At 40.4% G+C, this 26,885-nt stretch overlaps 1 protein-coding gene across 4 annotated transcripts in view; it reads right to left on the bottom strand.

The window, feature by feature from the left end:
* Positions 1-26,885, bottom strand: part of SI (sucrase-isomaltase) — a 200,409-nt gene that overhangs the window by 11,163 nt on the left and 162,361 nt on the right. For all 4 annotated transcript variants that reach the window (XM_039488204.1, XM_039488205.1, XM_039488207.1 and 1 more), the window contains 18 exons: positions 24,569-24,739; positions 23,104-23,274; positions 19,812-20,018; positions 16,191-16,345; positions 14,338-14,506; positions 12,303-12,399; positions 12,085-12,197; positions 11,854-11,979; positions 10,034-10,162; positions 9,786-9,896; positions 9,306-9,368; positions 6,006-6,140; positions 4,164-4,248; positions 3,325-3,463; positions 2,184-2,317; positions 971-1,005; positions 755-871; positions 83-231 (listed from right to left, as the gene is read on the bottom strand). In XM_039488204.1, coding sequence (XP_039344138.1) covers positions 83-231; positions 755-871; positions 971-1,005; positions 2,184-2,317; positions 3,325-3,463; positions 4,164-4,248; positions 6,006-6,140; positions 9,306-9,368; positions 9,786-9,896; positions 10,034-10,162; positions 11,854-11,979; positions 12,085-12,197; positions 12,303-12,399; positions 14,338-14,506; positions 16,191-16,345; positions 19,812-20,018; positions 23,104-23,274; positions 24,569-24,739 — 2,306 coding nt within the window. The remainder of the gene's footprint in view (positions 1-82; positions 232-754; positions 872-970; positions 1,006-2,183; positions 2,318-3,324; positions 3,464-4,163; positions 4,249-6,005; positions 6,141-9,305; positions 9,369-9,785; positions 9,897-10,033; positions 10,163-11,853; positions 11,980-12,084; positions 12,198-12,302; positions 12,400-14,337; positions 14,507-16,190; positions 16,346-19,811; positions 20,019-23,103; positions 23,275-24,568; positions 24,740-26,885) is intronic.

Below are 26,885 nucleotides of genomic sequence, written 5' to 3'. Positions count from 1 at the left end.
TGACTGGGCAAAGACTGAACTCCTGCTTCATGACAATTCAGTTATTCTGTATCAATGTTTCTGTCCAACACTTAATACTTACTCGAAAAGCAGAGGACGTGTTACAATGCTACCAAGAACATGGGCTTCATGCATTAAAGTGTAGAGATAAGGTAACAGTGTGTATCTTGTATTGAGTATATCTCTGGAAATATTTTGAAACTTTTCATCAAAGGAAACAGGATCTTGCCTCTAAAAATAAAGATAAAACAGGGTTACTATTTGTATTGTAAAATCTCTCTTGTCACCACCTTTCTGCTAATGGGAAATGCATGTGGGCATCCAATAGAAGAATTTGGCTTTATTGACTAAAGTTCAAACAAAGAGTTTTAGGCAATTAGAAACCGGCACATTTAGAGAACTCCAATAAACTGAAAGTAAAGCATGCATTTTTGTGGGTCCAAATCAAGTCCAAATAAAGCTGGTTGTAGCTGAAGTCTGCTCTGCTGACTTCCTGGGAAGTGAAGTCCGCTCCCTTCCACACAGCCAAACGCCAGGCATGATACTGTGGTAATGGACACTGTAATTTAGGTTCTGATCCAAGCCCCAATGAAGTCAATGGGATTGTTTCCATTGATTTCCATGGATGCTCCATCAGGACCTAGTTTAGGGTTCTCGTTATTATGGAGCACTACCTTGGGAAGGAACTGCAGCTAATGCTATTGGAATTGACTAATCTCAGTGGCATATAATTTACAAAGAACCGTCAACTCACCTGAGTTCCTATCACATTATGATTTCTAGAATAGGTGTAAAATGATCCAAGCTGCATCCACCGGACACACATTTCATATGTTGTATCATTGAAGAAGCCACAGATATCTGCTCCAATCTAAAAGCATTTAAAAGGTAATTAGATCTGAATAATGTAGATTACTAGAATGGTATAAAAACCTTTAGAACAGGAATTTAAACTAATAACTTAACTTACATAGGAAATTCCAAAGAGGCCAAACTCCATTATACCTGCCAAAAAATCCAAAATATAAATAAGACAAACTTTTCAGTTACATCTTTCTCTGTCAGGCCAAATGAGGAGGGATTCTTAGCAGGGGAAGTGGGCCCATTGTAGTGGGATTCACTACAGACAAGGATACTGCCTTGGTCCCACTTTCCCATGATACAAAACTGTAAAATAGCACCATTCCACTTTCTTGCTGTGATATCATCCAAACTTACACAATCACTGAGAGTTGCTTTTCCTGGTAGTTTGCATGACAACCTAACATAAACCTCAGCCTAAGTCCTTATTGCTTGAATGGTTCTAGGGTTTTCCCTATAGGTCTTATCCCTCTTTGCTTCTAGATCCATACACCTGAGAAAGCTCCATAGATTGGAGTTTACACTCCTACACTGAAGCTAATCAGACACTTAATACAACCTTACAGTGATTCAGCAAAAATACCGTTGCCTCTTTATGCATGGTTCAATCACCCAGTGTCTGGATGACTCAATTAAAAGAGTTCTGCATCCCCATTCAAGCTCCAAGGATTTGTCCCTCTCTTATTGAAACCCTCTCATCTCCCAGTACAAAACCACCTAGCAATTTTCCCATGGCAGTTAGCATCTGGAGACTAGCCAGTGTTCCACTGATTACGTAGTGGTTTTCCAAATGTTGATTTTGTACTATACGGCATTGAACCGTGTGCTGTATGTCACAGGAAATGTGATTTCCTGTAGATCTGTGGTAAGCTCATGCAGTTGATCTTAATTAATCACCTCTCTGAATGCCCTGTGATCTTTTGGTCCTGCTAATTTGGAGATTCTTGATATTTCACCTCCTTACATTGTACCTTCATTAGTGTGTTTTTAAATACGTGTAGCATTAACTGAACAGCCTGTCTTAGTCTATCTGACAAAGAGATGTCTAATTCTGTTTAAAACAATAGCTCAGGTTGGATACAACTTAACATGTTTAAAGGTTGCTCCGGTTATTCATCAGTGAGGAGAGATGTTCTACACTGGGCAATCCTAAGAAGTTCATTCAGGCTTCAGGGCTACTCCCTCTACTGAAAAGAGTGATAACATCAGAAATAGCTCTAAAAACAACATTAACTCCTAGTGCCGCCATTGTGCTTCAGCAGACTTTTTTCCTTTGTGATGGTTTAAAGCGTGAGGGCATTAAAAGAAGTTACTCCTCCTACCAATAATAGATTTTTCAAGCTGGTCCCATCTTGCATAGTTATCACCAAGCCAGTGACCTGCCCATTGTCCGCTAGAGGGATATGTTGATCGGGTGATAACAATTCCACGTTCCCCTGTGGCATTGCGTACAGCACTAATATCAAAAATACAAACATAAGCACATTAGATGTGGCAACCATAGAAAAAAATCCCTTCTAGAAAATACCTAATTAGGAGACATCAAATGGAGAGACCACATTTCTATGGAAAATGTAGGTTCTTAGCTTCTGAGGCCTTGATCTATAACCATGTATGCACATGTTTAACTTTACTGCAAATGGAGTTAAGAAGAATTAGTCACATGAGAAAAGTTACTTATGTGCATAAATGTTTAGAGGATGAGGACCTAAATCAGAACTACTTGCCAGTGGGGAGAAAGTTGAGACTGTTGCCTTTGCAGTCAGCATCAGAGTTCTCCAGAACTCTGTGTGAAGTGCTCAGCCCTTCTCAGGATGAAGCACTGGGAGCACAAGGATACAGACTGTCCTGGGACTGAGTGCAAAAAGGGGCAGAATTTCTTGCACTCCCACATCTTGCCCATTCTGGCCCTTAATAGTTTTCACACTAGATTAATATTTTATAAATGTTATATTGTTGTTATATTATGTACTACACAATGAAATGATAACAGTGCTAATCGCTTGCACTTCTGTAGTATTTTTTTCATCTGAGGTTCTCAAAGAGCTTTGCAAGTTAGAGTTATACAAACTTCTAATTCTCTCTTCCAAGAACACAAACAGGGGAGGCAAATTAATTATTACAGATCTGCTATATCATTGACCTGCAAAAAGAAACTCAATGGTCACTCTTTACCCTGGAAAAGCAAGTTGTATATGCTGGGAGCACATTTCAGATGTCCAAGGTAGCGGTACTAGAAAATGGCAACCAGCTTTTTGGACCTGATCCAAAGCCCACTGACGTCCACAAACTATTAATGATCCAATTGCAGATCATCGAGGGTGAGGTTCAATTATTCCACTGAAGCTACTTACATTGATATCAATGGAAATTTCTCAGGGTTTACATCTCAGTAATTGAGGCCACAGTCTGGCTACAAAGACACTAGTTTTTTGAGGAAAGAAAAAGGTGAAAATGACTTACTCGTAGGTAGGTTTTGCCTGTGACCATCCATACAGACTATGTACATCATAGTGCCTGACAGGGGTCCCATCTGGCAGGAACTGTTGACTTTCCATGCACAAGGTCACGAGATCCAGCCCTTTCTCCTTTTCTGCCAAAGCTAACGAGGAGGAGATGAAAAGTCAAACCATTAAACGTAGTGCCAACAAGAAACCAGGTAAGTCACTCACTCTTTAAACCTCCATTTTTCCTTTACTACTGCCCTCTTTCAAGTGCCTGTGTCCTGATGTATTTTGGCAAGAACATTTAGGGCCATGAGTTCCCAGCAACTTTGCAACAGTAGTTCCTCAAGTAGAATGATGGCATGATGTATCTCTTGATGGTATCACTCCACGTTTTTGAGAATTTGTCTCCAAATACTATCTATGTCCAACACTCTTGTATACTAATTCACGGCCACAATATTACAACAATCTGGATAGGAGCATGTACCGACTATTATTGTCCTCACTACAAAAGTGCTATTTTTAGTATGTGGAATCAGGACCTTAGTTTGCATGTTCTCCTTAAATTTTTAACTACAGCCCCAAAGTATATCACAGGAAGTAATCTTAAATAAAAGAATATTGTTGATGCTTACAACCCTTGCCTTGCAGCATGGATTTTAATATGAAAACATCAATTAATGCTTAATATTTTATGCCAGGTTGGACCAAATAAACATTCTTATTTTGGCCCACAGAGAATAATTAATAATAAAGGAGCTAGTTTACAAATCTTTTCTCCTGGATGACACAAGGTATGATTTAATAACAATCTGTGTGATAATAAGAATGCAAAGTACAGATAAGATTCCTTACGTGGCATATAAGGTGGGTTGTTTAGAAGTGGTTCTCTGCAGCCATCAACCGCTCCATTAATAAAGCTTGCTGGTTCATTCATGTCCTTTTTGTTTGTTTTTAAAGGAAAGAACACAAATATTCAGTAACTTTGCCCTGAACCAATGTCAATTCAGATATTCAATGAGCTAGACTTTCCTAAATGTGTCCGTTTGAATTCTAAGGGGAAAATATGCCATCTACATGTAAACAAGGGAGCAAATATACACACAAATTGAATACAAATGGAAAAAACTCATCAGAACCCTTCAGCTGACAAATGCTGTGCTGTTACGAATGTTATTTCATTTCCTCACTAGCTGTTGGCCTCCCTGAGCTCTGACTGAATTAATTAGGGTGCTCCCCCAAACTTGCCTTTTATTTCCATACACTAAAGGCCCCTGCTTCTCAGGCTCCTGGCTGAGAAGCTATGGACATGGCTGTATAGCTCCCTATGGAGTACATCTGGGTCATTTCTGAATCAGCATGGGGAAGAGAGGAAATCACTACACAGGGCAGGGCAGAGGGGTGCATGTTTCTCACACATCTCGAATTCTATTATCCTTATGCACGCTGAGTAGCACCATATGCCCATTGGAATGTCCCCACAGATCACTGCAATCTGAACTCTGTGCTTGTCTTCACCAGTCAAGCATTTTACTATTCAACAGGCTCCACTTTGCATATTTTACTCGAGCCATCCAAAATGCTACCCCTTTATTGGTTTTATACGAGCTAACCGACAGACATTTGTGCTGGATTCAGAAACACAGACTAGAACAGTAATAGATTTTTTTCAATGCTTGTCAAAGTACAGTATCATGATATTGATCGTGTTTATCTTAATGGGCATATCATTATTGTACTGTATTAATAAGCTCAGAAATCTCTATGTTGACATATATCTTTAGGAGATGGATACAGAGTAACATTTTCTGTAAATGAAAGCCATGCATATCGCAATCTCTTGAAATTGAGATTTTCAAAGGAGTCTAGGGAATTTAGAGATATCTTCTAATAAAACTAGCCTGTGTCATAATCCTCTAGACTACTTTGAAACTTAACCCAAACATTTCGTATATCAGCCATTTGGATAATACATACTGCAGGAACACAGATTTTCTTAACAGAAGGTTTTCCCTCATGGTGGCAATTCATTAAACCCAGTTATTTTACATCAGATGGCAACAATTACTTAGAAAGCAAGGTGATCTTTGCAGTGATTTTGGGAGGAGTTGTTACAGAGATCATTATTTGTCAAAACAATGCTGACTGATATGGCACATTTGGTGTATGTGGATATACATGGTACACTCATCACATCTAAAGATATTCCATTAATTGTCTATGTGGTCTACATTGTTGCATTTTAGGCAATTTCATAACCTGAAATTTAACTTTTCCACATGGACAAATGTGCACGGATACTGATGGGACGAAGCTTACACAGTGCCCAAAATAACAGTGCCTAAACAATAACTCACTGAAGTCAATTTCTTTTAACCCCAACTGTTTTGAGCACTAAATTGACTCATAAAGATTACACAACCGGGAAATACCCTTGCAGGGGCATGCATTAGATTACTTTGCTAGAACTAGTTCTCTGATTTCCCTTCCTGCTAATATGCATTTCATCCACAGTTGTTTATACTGGCTCACCACAAAGTCAGACCCGATCCTTGAACTCCCACAGAAAGCAGAATGTCATGTGGCTGTCAGGCATACAAGTTACTGAAACCTTCTTAGAATAGTAAGAATTTTGTGAAACCGGCAACAAATGTCCTACAAGGTGTATTACTAAACCAAAAGAAGGCATGCACTTACAGTCCACAGGCCATCAAATTTTACACTCTTCGCTGGATCATTTGGGTTAGTGTAGAAGTCTACTATTTCTCTTTGCCACCACTGTGCTGTCGAATTGCGGAAGAAATCTGGGAAAGCTGCATAAGCTCTGTACAGCTAAAATAGTAGCATACAATATATGAAAAGAGACACAGGTTTGGATATCAATGTATTCAACTGCTTTAACAACCTCAACAAATTAAACCACTGGCTAAGATTGTAATTAAACTACAGAAATCTATTGTTAATATGAACCTACAGTGGTGTGAAACTCAATCCTAAAACTCATATTCTTTGTTAACTGTTCAAGTAAACATGTCTCAGACTAAAGTAAATAGTCTCAGGTAAATAGAGCATTAGACTAAATGTATAACCCAAATCAAAAAGAGACAGTAAGAGCACCAAAAGAATGCCACCATGGCTAAACAGCAGAGTAAGGAAGGCCATTAGAGGCAAAAAGGCATCCTTTAAAATTTGGAAGTCAAATTCAAGTGAGAAAAAACAGGAAGGAGAACAAACTCTGGCAAGTTTATTATGAGAGTATCATAAGGCAAACCAAGGAAGAATTTGAGAAGCAACTTCTTCAAGACATAAAAACTAACAGTAAGATTTTTTAAGTATATGAGAGGCAGGAAGCCTGCCATTCAGGCAGTGGGGCCATTGGATGACAAAAGTGTTAAGGGATCACTCAAGGAAGACAAGGCTATTGCAGAGAAACTAAATGAACGATTTGCATCAGTTTTCACTGCAAAGGAGGTGGGGGAGAGGCCCACAATAAAGCTATTCTTTTGGGGCAACAAATCTGGATAAAGATAATTTTTTTGGGGGGGAAGAGACTTTTGTAAAAGTAAGCCATGCCTCACCGTTCCATTAGAATTCTTAAAGGGGCTCAACAAGCATATGGATAACAGAGATCCAGTCAATATAGTGCACTTGGATTTACTGAAAGCCTTTGACAAAGTCCCTCCCCAAAGGCTTTTAAGCGAATTAAATAGTCGTGGGATAAGAGAGAAGGTTGTCTCATGGACCAATAACTAATTGAAAGAAAGGAAACAAAGGGTTGGAATAAAGTCAGTTTTCACAACGGAAAGAGGTGAACAGCAGAGACCACAAGGGTCTGTACTGGCACCTGTGCTGTTCAAAAAATTCATTAATGAACTATAAGGGGTGATGAACAGTGAAATGGCAAAGTGTGCAGACAATAGAGACTTATTCACGATAGTTAAATCCAAAGGAGACTGAGGAATTACAAAAGGATCTCACAAAACTGGGTGACTGGACAACAAAATGGCAGACGAAATCAACTTTGGAAAGTAATCCATATTGGAAGAAAGAATCCCAACTTTACAGATACAATGCCACTAAATAAATCTAGCATACACTGATACCTTGAGGCGACCAGAATTGGACACAGTATTCCTTGGGGGGGGAAAAAGATTTAGTGGAACTGGAAAAGGTTCAGAGAAGGGCAACAAAGATGATAAGGTAATAATTGGAGATATACCAATCTCCTAAAACTGGAAGAGACCTTGAAAAGTCATTGAGTTCAGCCCCCTGCCTTCACTAGCAGGACCAATTTTTGCACCAGATCCCTAAGCAGCCTCCTCAAGGATTGAACTCACAACCCTGGGTTTAGCAGGCCAATGCTCAAACCACTGAGCTATCCCTACCCTCCTCAAGGGTATGGAATGGCTTCCATCCAAGGAGAGACTAAAAAGACTGTGATTATTCAGCTTAAGAGAGACATGATTAAGGGGGATATAATAGAAGTCTAAACAGTAATAAATGGTGTAGAAAAAGTGAAGTGTTATTTACACTTTCACACAATGCAAACACCAAGGATCACCAAAGGAAATTAATAGGCAACAGTTTTAATACAAACAAGAGGATGTACATTTTTGCTCTGTTCTGTACTCTCCCCCTTAAGTTCTGGTACGTGCTACTGTTGGAGACAGGATGGTGGGTTTAGATGGACCAGCAGTCTGACCCACGATGACTTAAGAACATAGGACCTGGCATGTCAGCATGACTCTTAAGGAGAGGATGAACCATTCACTTCTCACAGGACTTAATTCTTCATATAGGACTGACTTGTAAACCAGTACTACACATAACCTATCACAAAAAAGGCAGATGTAGAAGGCCTGAGACAGCTTCAGGTCCTGATTCCATATATTGGCTTCAGGGGAATCGGATGCTGCTTAAGACTCCATGCAAAGGATGTCTTATGTTTCTTGCTGGTGCCTGGCCACACTTGTAGGCCAGGTTTGAACAGCTTGTATCTGTTAAGGTAATAGGGACAGAAGTTGAAATGCTGTCTCATTGCCTATGTGTTCACTGGAGTAGAAGGTACAATTTCCAGCTTGGGTAGACAGAACAGTAGCAGCTCTGATTGAGCTAGTGTGATAAAAATAGAAGCATGGTGAAAGCCGCAGAAGTGCCTAGCAGATCAGAGTATGGTCCCGTCTGAGACTCTAGGGATGTACGTAGGCTCCTAGCTCCTCCCAGTGCTTGTGCTGATGTGGCTACACTTCTGTTTTTAGTCTATGTGTACTTAATCTGGAAATTACATCTCCTAGCTCTAGTGCAGTCATATTATAAGCCATTGGTTTAGGGAGCCAGGATGTTTCCTTAGGATTCTATCCAGCATTAGTACAATTGGGGGAACCAAAATCTAAATAAAGGGAGTGTGAGGAACACTAGGGATTACATCATATGAATGGCTAGGGCATTTAATAGTCAACAGTGTGTGTTATTAGCAATAGTGCTCATTGACAACACTCTCAATTTTGTAAGATTTCATTATCCAACTCTTGTTTTATTATACGAAGTGTAGGTGTAGGATGACTAGTTTATAAAATACATTTAATAACTATTATTTATTATTTACAGTTTGTTTTTACAGCCTTACAGACCAACTGGGAACATGGTTTTATCAGTATACAGAGAGCTAGACAGTCCCTACCCTGAAGATCTTACAGTTTAAGTCCATAAGACAAAGGGTGGGAGGAAGGATATAACACACAAGCAAAGGGACTTTTTGAAACATTATATTAGTTCCATGATTTTTCCCCCTATTAAAAAAAATAAATCTGTGGTGTGGGGGTGTGCTAGGAGGGATTAGCAAATTGGAAAGCCAAGGAAAGAGAGATCATTCACAGAAGGGAAGAAGAGAAGAGGGACAGGGGAAGGAAGGAAGAAACGTAGAGTAGGCTGAGGTGGAGAGACTGTGAGAGAGAGGGGGCTGAAGGGAAGATTAGTGGAAGAGTTAAATGTACATACCTTGATCTGTGTTTCTAAATCTAAAGACTCATTAACTACTACATTGGGATAATCTGGCCAAACCTAAAGAGAACGGAGGGAAGAAAAGAAATTAAGATACACTGAATTGATTTTTATGTAGTTTCCAAGACCTACTACAGCTTTTAAAATATACTCTTTGCAGGTCACAGTGCACTCTCAACTGCAAAGAAAATATTACATGTTTTGCAGTCTACGTACATTTAGCACTGTACAAACTAAATTCCTTCTATGCACATTCTCACCCCTCCCCTAAGAAAAGATATACAGCTGAATATCATTGTTATAGTGATCGCACTACAGTCTAAACCATCTCACTATTACCTCTCACTAAACAAGAGGGGTGGCTGGCAAAGCCATAAGAAAGTCCTCAATTAAAAAAAAATACAATTTATTCAGAACAGTCATTTTTGCCATTGAAATCCACTCCTCATTTTTAAATTGTAGTTCTCACAACAGTACCTTTGCCCAGACAATCTCAGTGCTGTTAGGCCATTTGATGAAGACATCATCCTGCACACCTCTTGTGAATGGTGTATAAGCATTTGTCTCATTGCCAGAGATAGGTGGGTCCTACAATACAGAGAGAATCCAGTTTTACCCTTATTTTAAGAAAGCAAATATGTACATTATTTAATTCATTAAGTGAATTATGGTATTTCACTAACTAGAAGTAGACTAAGTGAAGAAAAAAGTACCAAACTACTGACCAGAATAGCGATGAATCTCATTCCTTCTTCTTTTATTCGATTAATCAGAGCAGGAAGTCCTGCAAAGTCTGGGCTGAGAGTAAAGTCTAACTTCCGGTCCATGTAATCAATGTCTGTATACTGTACATCCTGCAATAAGTGAAAACAAGACACAAAAAAAGTTAGAAATTATTTTAGAAGTCAAAGGCATAATTAACTTTAAGAAAGTCTGATTCAGACTGGATTAGCTTCAGAATGTTCAAATGGTATCCTCTGGGGTTCTTATTTTTTTCTGAATTAGTTTTCCTAACTAATATTTAAAACACAACTGTCAAAGTAAGAGAAGCGCTGGCTTTAACAAAAGTAAAAAAGGAAAAATACTGTATTTTAAAGCAAAGACATTGGGCTAGATTCGTCAGTATGTTCTATATATTCATCCATATTATACATTTAGTGGATTTGCACCAGGCAGACGTTGGCACAAAATGTTTATATAGAGGTACAATTTAAGATTTGAAGGAAGCACCATTTTCTAGGTACATATTTTTACAATGTTCTTATACAGCAGCTAATAAAGTTAAGTAAAGAGATATATAAATTGGAGCTTTATATCATGCAGGGAGAATGCCATGAAAACAGAACGGTATGGTGCAACAGTAGCATTGTGACATGGTGGGAAAATTCTATGGTCCTTTAACTTAAGCAGTAGTTTATGCTGTTAATTCCTGAGATCAAGAATTCAATCCTGTACATAAACTGACCAGAGTTGTTGTTACGAGTGGGGGCTATACATAAATGCAGATGAACTGCTGTAGCCCTCTGACATCTGGGATAAACTTCCCTGCCCAGAAGAAGTGTATAAACCACGCTAACATCAGTAGCTATTTATCCGACTATAGGCCTTGTCTGCTCTTGGACAATATAAGGTGTTCTTAACTCAGGTTATCTAATTCAGGTTAACTAATACTAGATAAACTCATAGTGAAGACAGGGCAGTTTGTAGTTTCCACACATTAGGTGGAAGTAAACCACTAGCCACCAACAGAGTGTAAATTGAGTCAAGAACACATAATGTGTTTTTTTTTTTAAAGATGCATCCCCTAGTGATCACATGTAGAGGTTTATGAGTTTGCTACTTTCTCTAAGATAATGTGCTTGGTCCTTTAGTTCAAAAAGTAGAGGCTTGTGCTTTTAGATCCAGAGACGTGGGTTCCATCCTTGCAAACTACTTGAAAAAGGGTATCATTACAAACGGTGGCTCGTACCGGGATATGACCTACTGTGGACTTCATCCATCTTCTGCTCTTACACAAAACCTGAACAGTGATCTTAGCAATGTTAAGGAAGAATAATTTTCCAAATAAATGTACTCTGTGATAGCCAGATGAATGGATACAAGGAATATGAAGCTACTATTAAGATTCTACATGAGGACAAGCTATGGATAAAGTTAGAGAATGTGTTTCTCTTCAGAATCTGTAGGAGATGGAAGCGAATGCCGTATGGTATGTTGGACAATCTTATCAACACTGTTGACAACACTGTAGGGGATGAGAAGGTGACAAGGAATGATGCAGACTTTTCCCTTAACTTCTTTCATTCTTTCCAGGTTGAGTAGCAAGAGTTGGTCCTGATAGGACTAAATTTAGTTTTTGTTTAGTGTAATGATAATACCATCTGTGAACAGGGCATAAAAGGGCTTACAGCATACAAAGAATACCGTTTCAGTACAGTATGTGGTTTCATTTCTATAATTATTTCTCATTTCTTTTTCCCTAGAGAACAAATCTGTGATTAGAGAATTCAAATAACCTCACTAATTATAAATGCAAACAACATACATAAGGTATCCGAGCTGCCTTCATTGCCTCATAGAGGTCAGAGACTTCGGTGTCATTTTTGTATCCATAACGGCATAACTGGAATCCCAAAGCCCAGTATGGTGGCATGACCGGTCGTCCAATCAACTAACAACAATAAAATAGGGGGGAAGAAAACATTTAATCATGGTAATATGGAAAACAGGACAAAAATACAATTGATTGTATAACTTTTATCATAATTAATCCTACTGCAGTGTATTCCTGAACAACCAACTCCGGCGTTGGGCCCAACACCATGTAAAAGTCCAGAATTCCTCCAATAGTGCGATATGTCAGAGCAGGCGTTGGCTGGAATGTGACATCTGCAAATGCAGAGCATACATTCAGGAACCAAGTAGTGAATAAACTATTTTAATCAAAAAGTGCACAATAAAGGAAACTATTTCTGAAAGTAATTTTTTTTTTACCCATTGCATTACTGTTAAGCAAGAGGACTCCATGAGCATTTGCATCATTTTCCAGGCCCATGTAAAAGGGATGGACACCATAGGAATTCAGTTTGTACTGCAAAAACAAGAAAAAAGTTATGGTTTCACTTTGGAGGTGACCATATTTGTGAACATTCTACTGGCAAGTAAACAGTCTAATATTCCTAAATGATTACTGATAAATCCACTATCATAAAACAACTTTCCCACCATTTTTATCTTTTAGACACTTTTGTTGTATTGTACTGATACATTCAAATGGTCTTTTGACATTTTTGTTTTGTACAAAAAGTTCTAAAGGTGTGATTGTAAAGGTCAGGAGAGTACAGCTATGTAAATAGAAGAGAGCAAGTTATTTAATGACTAGACTGATGAAGCAGCATATAAAGGAGAGAAACATGTAACAGTCTAGAACATGATCCACCCATGTATTTTCCTATCATGCATTTTTAACAATGACAGCTCAGTACTTTACAACTAGAAAACCAATGATTATGGAGCACTCATTTTAAAGGGTCAAGTCATGTAGTTTGCTAATCCACTGAACTTTCATCTCTGTAGTTTCACAGAATTCCATCACAAACATTTCTCCATACTGTGGCTTGCTGGAATACTTGTTGTGATTGCTCCCACTGCAATGTGATGTGTGTAACATTAATGTACAGTTCTCATCACTGAACCACTTTTCATAAAAACACAAGTCAGGGTGAGTCAGTGATCAGTCTTAGTCGGTTTACGTATGTGTATATATAGAAATTACTATTTACATTTGAGGCCCCAGACAGACCCACTTCCTTCTTTTTCTGTTTGCAGGCAGAAGCCCTACCTGGGCATACTTCTACATCTTCTCAGGGACTGGGGCTAGCTTGGGCAGCAGCCCCAGACTATGAACTTGGAAGAGTGGACATTTTTTGCCAGAAAAGATCACCCAGGATTATGTCCAAGTCCTCCAGCATTTAGTCACATTTACAGGAGCAGCCTGAAAGTGATATCAGGCTGGTTCCATCTGAGCTAATGCCTGCCCTGCTCACAGGGAGATCTGACAATTGCATTCTCCTTGCTCCCTGCTTCTTGCTACGGACATCTTTGTGCCTCAGGGTGGCCCACGTAGTGGGAGGATGTTGGGATTGCATGACCTGGTACTAACCCGTCTCACTCTTGGAGGTGGAACCATTGTGCTTAGGTTCCTCGCCATTTCTGCCCCAACATCCCCTGCGGGGTTGGTGTGGGCTTTCAGAATTGCTGGGCACTCTCCCGTAATTCCCATTAAAGTCAACGAGAGCTCTCAGCATCCAGCATTGCAGGAAACCTGGCCAATATATATTTTAACTATGTGTGTGAGAGTGATTGTCTATGGGTTGCTCTCCCTCTCCCTGTCCTCTTTACACTAGCCACATTTGCAAAGTGGATAAAACTGCTCCCAAGACATGACTCTATGAAATATTAGAACCACAGTATTTCAGGCTGGAAGTGGATTTCACAAAGTGGCCTTCAAGAAAATCATCAAACCTTGAAAAGTTAATAAAAGTTACGTTTCCAGAACTTGGGAAGAATGAGAGAAAACTGATAAAAGGAAGGCAAAAAATAGTTCTCCAGTTCTGCTCAGTACTTGTGGAACCCACACACACCATAGCAACATAGGAATTGACACAACAGATAAGATCAGTGGCCCATATAGCCTGCTATCCCATCTCCAGATGTGCTAAATATTAGATGCTTCAGAGGAAAAGGCAATTAATCCAAAATGGAATAACCTATTTTAAGAGAAGTTTTTTTTTCCAAACTCCAAGTGACCTGATAGGACCTTAACTGTTACTAAACTTTGTTTTGGTTTGTTGTAATAATGATAATGATATATGTGACCAGGGCATATCATACACCAATGTTACTGCCTGCATTGTTTTAAAACAAAATATACTATAGTCACCCTGGAAAAAAAACCTCAAAGTAATGTGTACCAAGAACATAGCTGCTGCTGAGAAAAGAATCTAATTCAAATTTTAATTCTACTTACACCAGGGGACTGGTCTTTCGTAAACATTCCCCAGGTGTTCCAGTTCATATCACGCCGAAACATAGTGTGTTCAGTTTCACCAAATCCGTAGACATACTGTGATGGCAGACGGGTAGAAATCTGAATGAACATGTCGCTAAAGGTGAAGCCAGGTACCTGAGAATCCCAACTGAAACAGAAGAATTACCCAACTTTCATAAGGAAAGAGCTGGAAAGATACACAAATAAGAGTTGCTGAGAATTTTGAAAGTTACCGAGAATATTTGGGGTAGTAGCCATGTAATTGCTTTTATTAATGAAGTACAAGGTGACTGCTAGAAGACTAACTGTGTCAGAGTGTAAGGAAGTTGGGTATTATTGAATACACTCTGGAATTTAGATAAAATGAACACTAAATACGTATTAAGAAGTTTCCTAGAACTGAAGGAAACTCTAATTAATCTATATATTAATTTTAATTTTAGTGATGTTTATAAACCCAGTGTATTACATGCTTAGTAATGACGACATACGGGGAAGCAAAGGAGATGTTAGAGATGCTGATGATTAAAGGTTTGAATGATTTGTGAAGTCAAGGCTGAAGACAGTTTTGTTGGCTTGGATAAGGACCTGAACTTTCAAACACAAATCAAATTGTGAAAATTTTGGGTCTCTTGTGTAATTTGTGCTGCTACTCAAGAGACAAAAAAAGTTTTCATAGAATCAGAAGATTCCAAAACCAGAAAAAAACATTGAGATAATCTAGTCTGACCTTTTGTATAACACAGGCCATAGAACTTGCCCAAAATAATGCCTAGGGCATATGTTTTAGAGAACCGTGCAATCTTCGTTTAAAAATTGTCAGTGATGGAGAATCCGCCACGACCCTTGGTAAGTTGTCCCAATGGTAAACTACCCTCACTGTCAAAAATGTATGCCTTACTTCCCAGTCTCAATTTGTCTAGCTTCAGATGTCAGCAATTAATTGTGTTATACCTTTCTCTGCTAGTTTGAACAGCCCATTCTTACCTATTTGTTCCTTATGTAGATATGTACAGATTGCAATCAAGTCACTTCTCTTTGTTAAGCTAAACAGATTGAGCTCTTTGAGTCTATCACTATACAGTATGTTCTCTATTCGTTTACATCATTCATGTGGCTCTTCTCTGAACCCTCTCCAGTTTATCAAAATCCTTCTTGAATTGTGGGCACTAGAACTGGACACAGTATTCCAGCAGCAGTCATACCGGTACAAATATAGAAATAAAATAAATAACCTCTTTACTCCTAGGCAAGAGCCTCTTCTTTATGCATCCCAGAAATGCATTAGCTCTTGTAGCCAGAGCATCACACTGAGAAGTCCTATTTTCCACCTGATTTCCCACCATGACCCCAAATCTTTTTCAGAGTCACTGCTTCCCAGGATAGAATCTCGTATCATGTAAGTATGGACTTTGTTCTTTGGTCCTACATATACATTTACATTTATCCATATTAAAATGTCCATTTGCTTAAGCTCAGTTTACCAGATCACTCTGAGTCAGGAACCTGCCCTCTTCAATATTTAACAATCCCCCAATTTTGGTGGCATCTGCAAACTTTGTCAGTGACAATTTTATGTTTTTTTCCAGGTCATTGATAAAAATGTTAAATAGCGTTGTGAATATAAACATTCTGCTCAAAGTGTATGCGCGCCGCATTCATTCAAATCAAAGATGTATCCCAGCAGTACCACTTGTGGCACACGCACCCCTGCCTTCCTCATTCAAGGAGCCAAGGGCTTTAAAGGAGCTTGACCACTGCCTCCCTCTCCATTCCTTCATACCACTGTCCAACTAATAATGTCATCTATAGCAAACCAAGTTTTCACTTACATGATTGTTCCAGTGAGTTTGCGCTGAATCTGAATACCAAATGGATTGTTCTGAATGGTCACTTCATAGAGTCGACCTGCTTCTGTACTTGTTGGAGTACTAGGGAGAAATAGTGGTACTGGAACTTCATATCTCTTATTGTTGGCATCATAAATCTATGAAAAGAAAGGCAGTAGTCTTGAAAGTGTAATGCATAAGACCTGTTTTTTGCGACTGTTGTTTTTTTAAAAAGTTCTCCTTAGTCAAAGAGCGATAAAAATTATTTGTGTGTGGGGTCATGTTCAAGAATGTAAGTTAACATCATAGCGGAAGTAACAGCAAACATTATAGTTGTGGTCCCTGTACTGTACAATAATTAGGACCTAAATTCTGTGGCTATTTTTCCTGGATTTTGTGGCAATGTGTGGCCACTTCATTTACATATGAAAATCACAATCAACCAGCACAGTAGCCTTCATCTTGTTTATTTTGATGTTAAATTTCATTTATTTACGCTGTCTCTACATTTTTAGTTTTCAATATGCCAGAAAATTTCTGCACTGGCCTTAAATAACTGCATTGTAGAAGATGTCAGAGGCCAGTCTGAAGGTTTTGGCTCCTAGGTATTGGATAGTTGGAGGCTGGGGGAAAGTGGGAGGTAGCTTTTGATTGTGGGATAAAGCATATTAGCAGGACATTTCTGCTAAAATAATCAATGATAATTAATTATCACCTTAAGATTTCAGGCTTAACTCACTAAGAGTATTAGGCCAGTGTAAGAGATAGAACTCTATAGAGATTATTAATAAAGGTATTCTAATTAATTCTTAGAATATTGGTTTATTACCATTTGCCATCTCTGTTAACTGAATATTAAAAAGGTACTTACAATTATTTTTATGCCCATCATGCTTGGAAAATGCAATAATATCTGTTTATATTTTGGTTACATATGTTATTAAATGAAATGTAAGGCTAATTCCAGGAGGCTTCTGCTTCCTCTAAACTAGTGACACACTCCCAAACTGTCAAAACTGATACCACTCTTGGCCATAAAACACCCAAACATCTGTTATGCAAGCTCTGGCATGCAGCTTTTATAACTATTTATACTATTTATACTATTTTCTTGTATGCTATATTTTGAATATACATTTGTATATAGCTGGTAATTATTGTAATTGTTTACATAGAATTAAGCTAGTAGAATGTTCAGCTAAGGAAGACGATGCTGCACATGTGGTTGAACTGTGAAAAGTAAGTGGCTGCAGACTCCCTGCTCAAGCTCTTGTACACCTTACATAATGTACAGGAGTCCACTCTCAATCCCTGTGTCCTTTAGAAGGAAAATGAATAGGAGCCATCTCTGAGGCACCTTATGAGGGTTATAGCTGTGGAGGCTGATTTTTCACAGCTTGAAATGGTTCCTCATCAATTATTACCTCAGTGCTTCAATAAAACCCTGCACATCTATGTTCATCATTTATGTTTGTTGAAACTTAGGTAGCTCAACTGACACGCTGAGCTGTCTGTAAAAGAGATCATAGAGGAAAAAAAATCCCAAAGAGGTGAGAATTAGCACTCTGGAACCTCACACCACTTCTAATATTCAGTATGTCAGACATGGGACACAATGTGATGTGACATTACATATGGAATAAGTCTAATTGCTCAGTAATCAGTATGTCATGCTACTGCAACAGTATGAAACAAAGCAGCGTTATCCACTTATTTGCACAGCAAGCCATCTTTAGCAGTTTGGAGAAAAGGTGATCACTCTCTTTGAATGATAAAAGAAAATATAATGAAATAGTCTCTAGAACAGCGGCTCTCAACAAAGGTAAGCGTACCCCTGGAGGTATGCAGAGGTCTTCCAGGTGGGAAATCAACTTTTCTAGATATTTGCCTAGTTTTACAACAGGCTACATAAAAAGCATTAACCAAGTCAGTACAAACTAAAATTTCATACAGACAATGACATGTTTATACTGCTCTATATACTGTACACTGAAATGTAAGTACACCTCTACCCCGATAGAACGCGGGTTCGCATACAACACAGTAAGGCTCTGACACGCTGCTCTGAGCAGTGTGTTACGGGTGTCAAGGGTATCAGGCCAGGCCGGGGCTGAGGGGTTTGATAAGGGGCAGAGGGTCTCAGGGGCGGTCAGGGGCTCCTCCCTCCAGGGTCTTGGGGGCAGGAGCTGTGGGAGGGCACTTTTGGGGGTCCCGTAGTCCCAGAGTGGCCCAGGTGATTAGTGGGGGGCAAGAAGCAGCCCGCTCTGCTTCCCTCACTCCAGCCCCAGCCGTGTTTCTCGGGACAGGGATTCCTTGGGGGAAGGGTTCCCCCCCGCACTCACCAGCAGCGGCAGAAGCGGAGCAGCCCGGCCCCAGCCCACTCCACCCCGCCAGCTTGCAACCGCAGTGCTCCGCTTCCCGCCATAGCTGAGTATAAGGGGCGTCCTTTCCCCAACCTCCCTGCACTCACCTGCGGTGAGAAGTGAAGCGCCACAGCTGGGAGGTGGCAGAGTGGAGTAGGCGGGGGCCACGTCGCTCCGCTTCCTGCCACCGGTGAGTTCGGAGGACATCCTTTCCCCAACTTCCCCGCACTCACCCGTGGCGAGAAGTGGAGCAGCCCATCCCCAGCCAGCTCCACTCCGCCAGCTCCCAGCTGTGGCGCTCTGCTTCCCGCCACAGGTGAGTGCAGGACCTTTCCCCAGCTGCCCCGCAATGACATGGCTGGCGCCAGGGCAAGGAAAGTGGATCAGGCTGGGGCCGCGTCACTCTGATTCCCACCACAGGTGAGTACGGGGGGGCATCCTTCCCCAATTTCTCCGCACTCACCAATGGTGGGAAGCGGAGCTCCGTGGCTGGGAGCAGGCAGGGTGGAGCGGATTCGGGCTGGGCTGCTCTGCTTCCCGCTACTGCCGGTGAGTGCCTGTCAGGGGGCGGAGAGAGGTGGATAGGGGTTGGAGCAGTCAGGGGACAGGGGGGTTGGGTAGGAGGTGGGATCCTGGGGGTGATTAGGGATGGGGGTCTATGGAGGGGGCGGTCAGGGAACAAGGAACGGGGGCAAAGCACGTTTCATATAACGTGGTCTCACCTATAACATGGTGAGACTTTTTGTCTCCCACGGGCCGCGTTATATCGGGGTAGAGGTGTACAATATTTATATTCCAACTCATTTATGTTATAATTATACAGTAAAATGAGAAAGTAAGCAATTCTTCAATACTAGTGTGCTGTGACACTTTTGTGTTTGTATGTATGATTTTGAAAGCAAGAAAATTTTAAGTGAGGTGGAACTTGGGAGTATGCAAGACAAATCAGACTCCTGAAAGGGGTATATTAGTCTGGAAAGGTTGAGAGCCACTTCTCTAGAAGGAGTCAGATGTGTAGTTGCTCCCAGAAAGATGCATCTGAGGGGAAGCCCCTGAGCACCAGGGCTTCAACTGTGGTGGCCTTTACATAAGCCATTCAAAAGATGGCTCAATTCTTACTCTCTCCTCCTCTCATCTGTAGCCATGTATGGCCTAGTCACATTCTAGCTCACTAAACATGAAAAATTATCACTAATCTCATCATAGATTGTCCTAATAGATTCAGACTCAAATTACCCTAACAGATTCAGACTCAAATTACCTTGAACTGCAACATGTTGTTGTCATGATATTTCACTTCCAAGCGAAGTGTGTTGATAGGGGGAGAACGATCCCCATAGCGGTCAGGGATACTAGGATCTCTGGAGAGGTCAGCCGTAAGACCTGAAGTGGTGTTTTGAATGTTACTGACAGAATAACCATAATTACTTGGGTAGTAACATGATGGTACAAGGGAGTTAGAGGCAACCTGAAAAATATATTGCAGATTAGAAAACAGTATGTGAGATCATTCATTTTAAAAGACAATTCCAGAAAAGTCCCATTTTTAACAGGTAATTCATTACATGAGCAACTGGTTGGAAAGGTTACTGCAACAATGCTGAACAGTGTGAAAACAAATCCTAACAAAGAACACAATGATTTATGCAATTAAGATCGGAGAAAACTTTCCATCATTACAGTGGTGTCCCTTGGAGGAGGACATCCTATTACAATTACACAGATATACAGCATTTGACTTGACAATTTCAATGCAGAGAATTTAAGTAGGTTTAGAAAAATGACAAAAAGAACTCCCTGAGATTTATTTATGATTCGTCATCACTTATTCACATAGCGGTGCTTAGAGGTCACTATTCTAAATCCCCCTGTCAAATTCCTTGGGTTTTTCTGGTATTTTCATTTTCAGAGTGAGATTTTTTTCATGCTTTGTGTATGCCCAGGGTTTTTTTCTCTGCTTGAAAGTTTGAGGATAAGCAAGCCCACCTTTTATTGAATACATGGACAGGTAAAAAATACACTTTTTCTCACCATTATAAAGAAAAATTACGATGACAACAAAAACCCTTTCAATTTCCTCTGAACAGGTGTACAATCAAGCAGGGTTTGAGAGGTGAAATCAAGCATGCACCAACTAGCCCTAAATGTTGAGAAGTGCCTTTTATTGTTCAGGAGGAAATGGCTGAGAATTTGCCTATTTACTAACTAATTTTGTTGACTGAGCATACCGAGAAGATCTTTTCACTGAGGACTCAATCTTACTTCCATTAGAATCAAGTGAAATCTTTGCCTGGCACATAGATTGCCATTGTCCTCCTTATCCTAAACAAGCTTAGAATCAAACAGCTAAAGAGAAGGATGGGAAAGAGAGAAGAATAGAATAGGGCTGAAGTGACATTTGAGACGATACTAAGTGTAGAAACCTTAGGTTCACATCTTTGGAGTTGCTCAAGATTCAGCTCTGGGGATGCTGATGTCAGCCAATTTCCGCTTTTTGTCTGGTCTTTTCAGATCAGGAAAAAGAGCCCAGTGGCAAAATGTCAAATGCCTGAGTTCCAGTTGTGGTGGTGATGGTTAATTCTGCCTGCCATGCATAAGCAAGCTGCTAAGTGATCCCCTGAGAAGCAATGTCCAAAATGTGTGGCAACCTTGATCCATATAGGCATACTTATTTTCATCTCTCAAACATTTTGTTGTGTTGCTAAAACAATTCTGCAAGCTCATCAAATACCTAAAAACCCCAGTCGGCAACTCTTTTAGTTTAGATAAATTAAGTTAGTGTCATTAAAGTAGTGTCCTTATTCTTGCTTCATACAAATCATTTCTGCTTACTGTCTGTTACAGCTGTCCCCCTGCTGCATTCCTTTTTCCCCTCTCCTTTCTGTTTTTGCTGAGTGGCCGCCCCCCCCCAGCCATGGAACTGACTAAAGTCACAGCCTGGCCCTGCTCATAGGAATGGCCTGTGCAGACTAACTGGAGCCATTGCTCTGCCTAGGGAGGGGGCTTCTTGCTTCTTTGTTTGGCTCCTTTGTTCAGACCCGGGCTCGGTGTAAGGGGCGCTGCCCAGAATGCAAGACCTAAAATGGCCAAATAGCTGAGCATATGAGTCATGCCTGTGGCTCAGAAACTTGCCCAGGCATGTCTGTGCTCACCTGAAGTCTCCTCTCCTCCCCTCTAACAAGGGGAACCAATCAAAGTTACTGGCGGGAAGCTGCCTGAGTTTGCTTTTATAACCAGACATTTTCTGATCAGACCTCGGAGAAGGTCATTGCTTTGCCATCTGGTCTGATCAGCCAGGGGACTTTGGGGGGCCCTCTCCCCACTCTTGTTTGTTTTTGAGCGTACCCCCGTTTTTAAACTCCCCTCCCACGAACAACGAATTTTGCCTGGAGATCTCCTGATTATTGTGAGCAAATCGAGTCCTCTCTGCGTCCTCTGATGCTGAAACTGCTGTTCCTGCTGCTGCTTTGGGGATTGGTAAGAACTCCCTCTTGCAAACTCCCCCTGTCCTAGCTGCTGGGTTTCTTTTCCCAGCAGGCAGACCCAAGCTAACTCTTTGGTCTGTATCTGTAATCTGCTTCTAGCTCTGCATCGCCTTTGCTGCTAGAAATAAGCCTGCTTGCAGCCGCCCCACTGCTGCAGCCACCACTAGTTAAACCTCCCTCCCCCCCCACCTGAGCTGTATCCTGGGCACACACCACTCTGCCCTCTGGAACTACCCCTAGTATAAGGTGCACCCATTAGGTTAGGTTTAGCCTTTAGTCTAGATAAATTGTAATTTCATTTTGCATAGCTGTGGTTAAGTTAGGTTTAGAAAATTGTTTGCATTGTACTAGGCTTAGAGAATTGTTGCATTGTGTTTTGTTACTTGCTAATTTGTGTAGTCTTGGTTAAGTTAGATCATAGATAAGATTTTGCTGTGTTCTGTATAATTGTGGTTAAGTCTGTCTTCCCACTGTCAGCCCCGCCTCCTCCCCGGGCTTCCCCAGTCACTTACAGCCTGTTTGTTCTCTGTGTCTCCCTAGCCTGTTTGTTCTCTGTGTCTCCCTGAGTTTAAATCTCCCTCCGCAGCGCCTCTGCCTTTGCTCTCTGCTCCACCACGTGCTTCTCTTCCCCCATCCCAATTTAGCATAAAACCCCATTGGTTACCCTTTTTCTCTCTGATACACCTCACATTCTACATTTACACCACTGTGACACATTTTTACCTAAAATTGTTTGCTATTTAACATATCTTATCCATAACTGTTAGTTGGTTATATACTGCTGTGACACACCCTTTACATAGAAATTGTTAGCTACCTGTTACATTTATACTTCAGTGTTAATTGGTTACCAACTGTATTGTATCCTACTGTATTGTACCCCACTATTGAAACCCCCTTACTGTTCACCAAAAGAAACCCCTCCCCAGTTGTCTACCTTAACAAACCCCATACCGCTCAGTATTGAATTTTCCCTGTTTCTGCATTTTCTTAATTAAGTTTATTTTGCACCCCACCAGTGCAGTAGTTGTTCCCCAAGATCCCCTACCTGCTGACAGGGTCACTTACCTGCCAGATACAGCCACGAGCAGTACAATTTTCTTCTGATGCACCTGAGTCAGGATAACAGTTAAATTTTTCATTGTCTTCAACCACTGATTCATTGCCTTCAACCACTGAAGACCAGTCCACTGAGTAGGGTTTCCCTAGTTCAAGCTGAAGCCCAGTAATATGCAGCAGCTTCAAAAGGAAACAAAAAAACAACAAGAAATCTACCTGAGGCCATTGCATTTTTCAGTTCTCACGCTACTTATTAGATAGTTTCTTCTTTTTGTCTTCTTCCCCTAATTCAAATTTGAAACAATTTATCTGTGACTTATTTTAACATTGAATTCCAATCTATGGGCTTCCCAGGGACCCTGTCAAGATCAGAATCCTGCTCTTTCTTTTTATAAGCTTGGAGTCCATTCTGATTTCACCTGTGCACAGGAATTCCCACTTTCCCATCCAAGGAATGATAGCACAGCTAAATACAATAGATTTTTTTTTTTGGTTTCAGGCGCAAGGCAGAAAGGCGTGAGACTTAATAAAGGATACAGTTTTGTAGAAAGCCTTTGGAAAAGGCTGGGGGTGGGGATAACCTCGCATTTTTCCATCAGAAGAGTGGCAATCCTAAAAGCAGCTACAGGAGGTATGTTTATATTTGAAAGGCAGTCCAGAGGAACGTGTCTTGAAGGCCACCATGATCATCAGGATTTGTTTCAATTGCATTTAGGAGTGCTTGACTCAGTTATGATTTATAGTTAATACTGACTTCTTCCCCATAATTATATATATGATAGAGTCACAGGGGAGGTTTCTTACTCCTGGGAAATCTTTTTATTATTTTAAGAAGAAGAAATGTGTTGGATATTTCACAAAAACATGCAAGATCAAATCATAGCCCATTGGGAGTTTTGCCAATGGCTTCAGTGGAGCCAAAATTTAACCCTTAGAGATAGGGTCTTTGCCTTGAACTGCATATAGCCTATGCAGGCACAAAACACAACAAAAAAGGTTAATAATTTACAGGGTCAGGGGAAGGGAGGAGGAAAGAAATGGTGGCAAGAACAGAATCATCTAGTATCTTCAACAAATACTTACTGAGAAGCTATATTCCCTATCAGTTCTCTTAAATAAGCTTTTAGGAGGGTTGAAAAAAAAATCAAGCACTCAGAGTTAGGAATTTCCAAAGATTAAGGTTTTTACTGCAGCAATAACTTAGCCACATTGCACATACGCTCTATCATATTGTCTTGCTTTTTTATCTTGTCAAATTGAAACCATGTTTGATTACATTTTGTGTTATTTACATCATACAACAATTCCAGTTTGTTTGATTTCACAATGCAATTCTTTCTAGTGGTACATTTTTGTATTTATTAAAAAATATAGGACTTAATATTGCAACTGAGATCTGACTCAATGCCAAGTTTAAGGAAGAAAAGTTACATTATTCAGCAGATGGCTTAATACCCTTGAAGTAGCTGCTTACCTTTTTTGTAGCATTGTAGCTGACATTATGGAGAGATGGAACGGTCACACCATTTTGTTTTACTGTAACAGCTAAAGGTACTCTGTCAACTCCCAAGACTTTAATTTCATCAAATTTTAAATCGTTTGGGTCAGTGTATCCATTGTGCACAATTTTAATCTCTAAAACACTCTGAAAATACAACAAAATATATTAGATTCATATTGTCCCAACTTGCCATCAAATTGTTGTTTAGATGTCATAGTCTCTTATAGTATGATCATTTATCCCTGATTATCACATTACAAATCATGTGGCTCCTTCTTTCCAGACCCACCTACGTGTTTCTTATGTTGGATGGCATGCAACAGGTACCTGTATATAACACACATATGCATCAAAATGTAGCTTCTCCAGGTAGGACTGCATATTAAGGGAGACAGCAGAAGGAGCGTTTTCCTCTTCCCTTATGTACATGCACAGAGGTCAGCCACAACTGCAGTCCTCCCTTAAGAGTAGACTGCTCCTTGCTAGGGATTCCTATTGAAAAACCAACCCCAAAGAAGCATGGAAGCAGCAGGGCCTTGGGCTCTCCTTTCCTCCTCACCCACTCGATGGAGAAAGGAACAGTTGGTACACCGTGGTGAGAGGTGGAGCAGTAAACGCATTCTCTGCTGCACGTGCAGAGCACCAGGAGGCATTGCACAATGATGCCTGCTGCTCCAGCTGAGTCAGATTGCACACTCGCCACTAAGGAGACTACAGTAGAGCTAGAGGTTTCATTTCTAGCTTGGGTAGACGTATCCACCCTGCCTCTGATTGAGCTAGTGTGTTAAAGGTAGCAGCATAGTTGCTGCTGTATGAGCAGCAGGACAGGTTAGCTATCCCAAGTACAGTCCTGTTTGAAACCCAGGGACATACTCGGGGCAGCTAGCCTCTCCAACACCCCAAGCGGCTGCAGCTAATACAGCTATTTAGTGTATTAACACGATCAGAGCTAGCACAGGGGTGTCTACTTGAGCTGGAAATTACTCCTCCAGCTCCAATATACACATGCCTTTAGTACAGTCTGTAAGAACAGGTAAAATCCAGACCCAAAGGTGAGGGAAAGTATGGAAGGTCAGTAACCTCATGTTCTTGATTAATTTCAGTGTAATTGTACATCTCTGTGCTTCTCTTTTGTTTTCTTCCAAGGAAGAGGAATGACCCAGTTAGGGTACTGCACTGAGATCTAAGCGATCTAGGTTCATTTCCTGCTCTGCCACAGACACCTGTATGCAAATAGCTCATTCACTAATCAGGCAAAATTCTTGTTGAAATCAGGGGGCCAAATCCTGGGCTCCTCTGTGCAACTACAGCCCTGCACAAGGTGACGGAGAACTCCCTCGTCTCAGAGGGAATGTGCACAGATCACTATCCCTGCACCAGGGCTGTTCAGCCCTGCAAACCAGTGTGGAGGGGGTCTGAACCATCTACCTACACGTCCCCTCCCCACTACATACGGGTTGAATTGTGCCTCAGATGATGCTGGAAAGGAGCCATCTCTCTACTCTGGAAATGCAGGGTTAGCAATTTTGTCTGGGTCCTTCAGTTTATGTGAGGGAAGATTCCATAAGTCGTTTCCCCTCCCCCGACATTATGAACTACCACAACGGACAGCAGCAAACAATAAAAGCTGGCATGTGAGTGTAGGGGCAAGCGTATTACCAGAAACCACCTAGAACTTTTTTTTAAAATGTGACTATATTTCAAGTTGGATGAGTTCCTTTATAATACATGTTGCTTTTCTCTGTACCACAAGGAATTTGTAGATATGTGTGTGTTTAATGGCATGTTGTTTTAAAAATATGCATGAGATGATGAGCTATAATGTACTCATTTAAATAGATTGGTAAAATGACAGCAAAAGTGAAGCTGACAAAATGATACTATTAGCTTCATGTTACTTTGATTTCTGCATATGTAAATGTTTAAGTTTTACAAATAAATTTTATGAAATATAGTTTCACTATCAAACAGAGTATTGAAAATATCTTCACAATACTTCTTAAAGATGTATTTCTTACAATTTATTCATATAAAATATAGCATGTTAAATGCAATGACAGACAATCTCAATACAACAGCTTATCTCACTCCAATTTCTACACCACCAACCCCCAGAAACTACAAGTGTTCAGAACTGGGATTTTGATATAGCTCACTGTAGAGTGAGACCAGCTGTGAAATTAGGAACCATTATGTGGGTTTGAATTGTGAACCAATCTTTCTCTTTGAAAGTCTGAGTGTAATCACATCTGCAGTTCTCGTTTGAGCCCACCACTAAATATCAGGTAGA

Source organism: Mauremys reevesii, linkage group 9, assembly GCF_016161935.1.
Source record: "Mauremys reevesii isolate NIE-2019 linkage group 9, ASM1616193v1, whole genome shotgun sequence".
NCBI classification, from domain to species: Eukaryota; Metazoa; Chordata; order Testudines; family Geoemydidae; genus Mauremys; species Mauremys reevesii.
The sequence above is the reverse complement of the archived record's forward strand: the minus strand, read 5'-3'. Positions and strand labels throughout refer to the sequence as shown.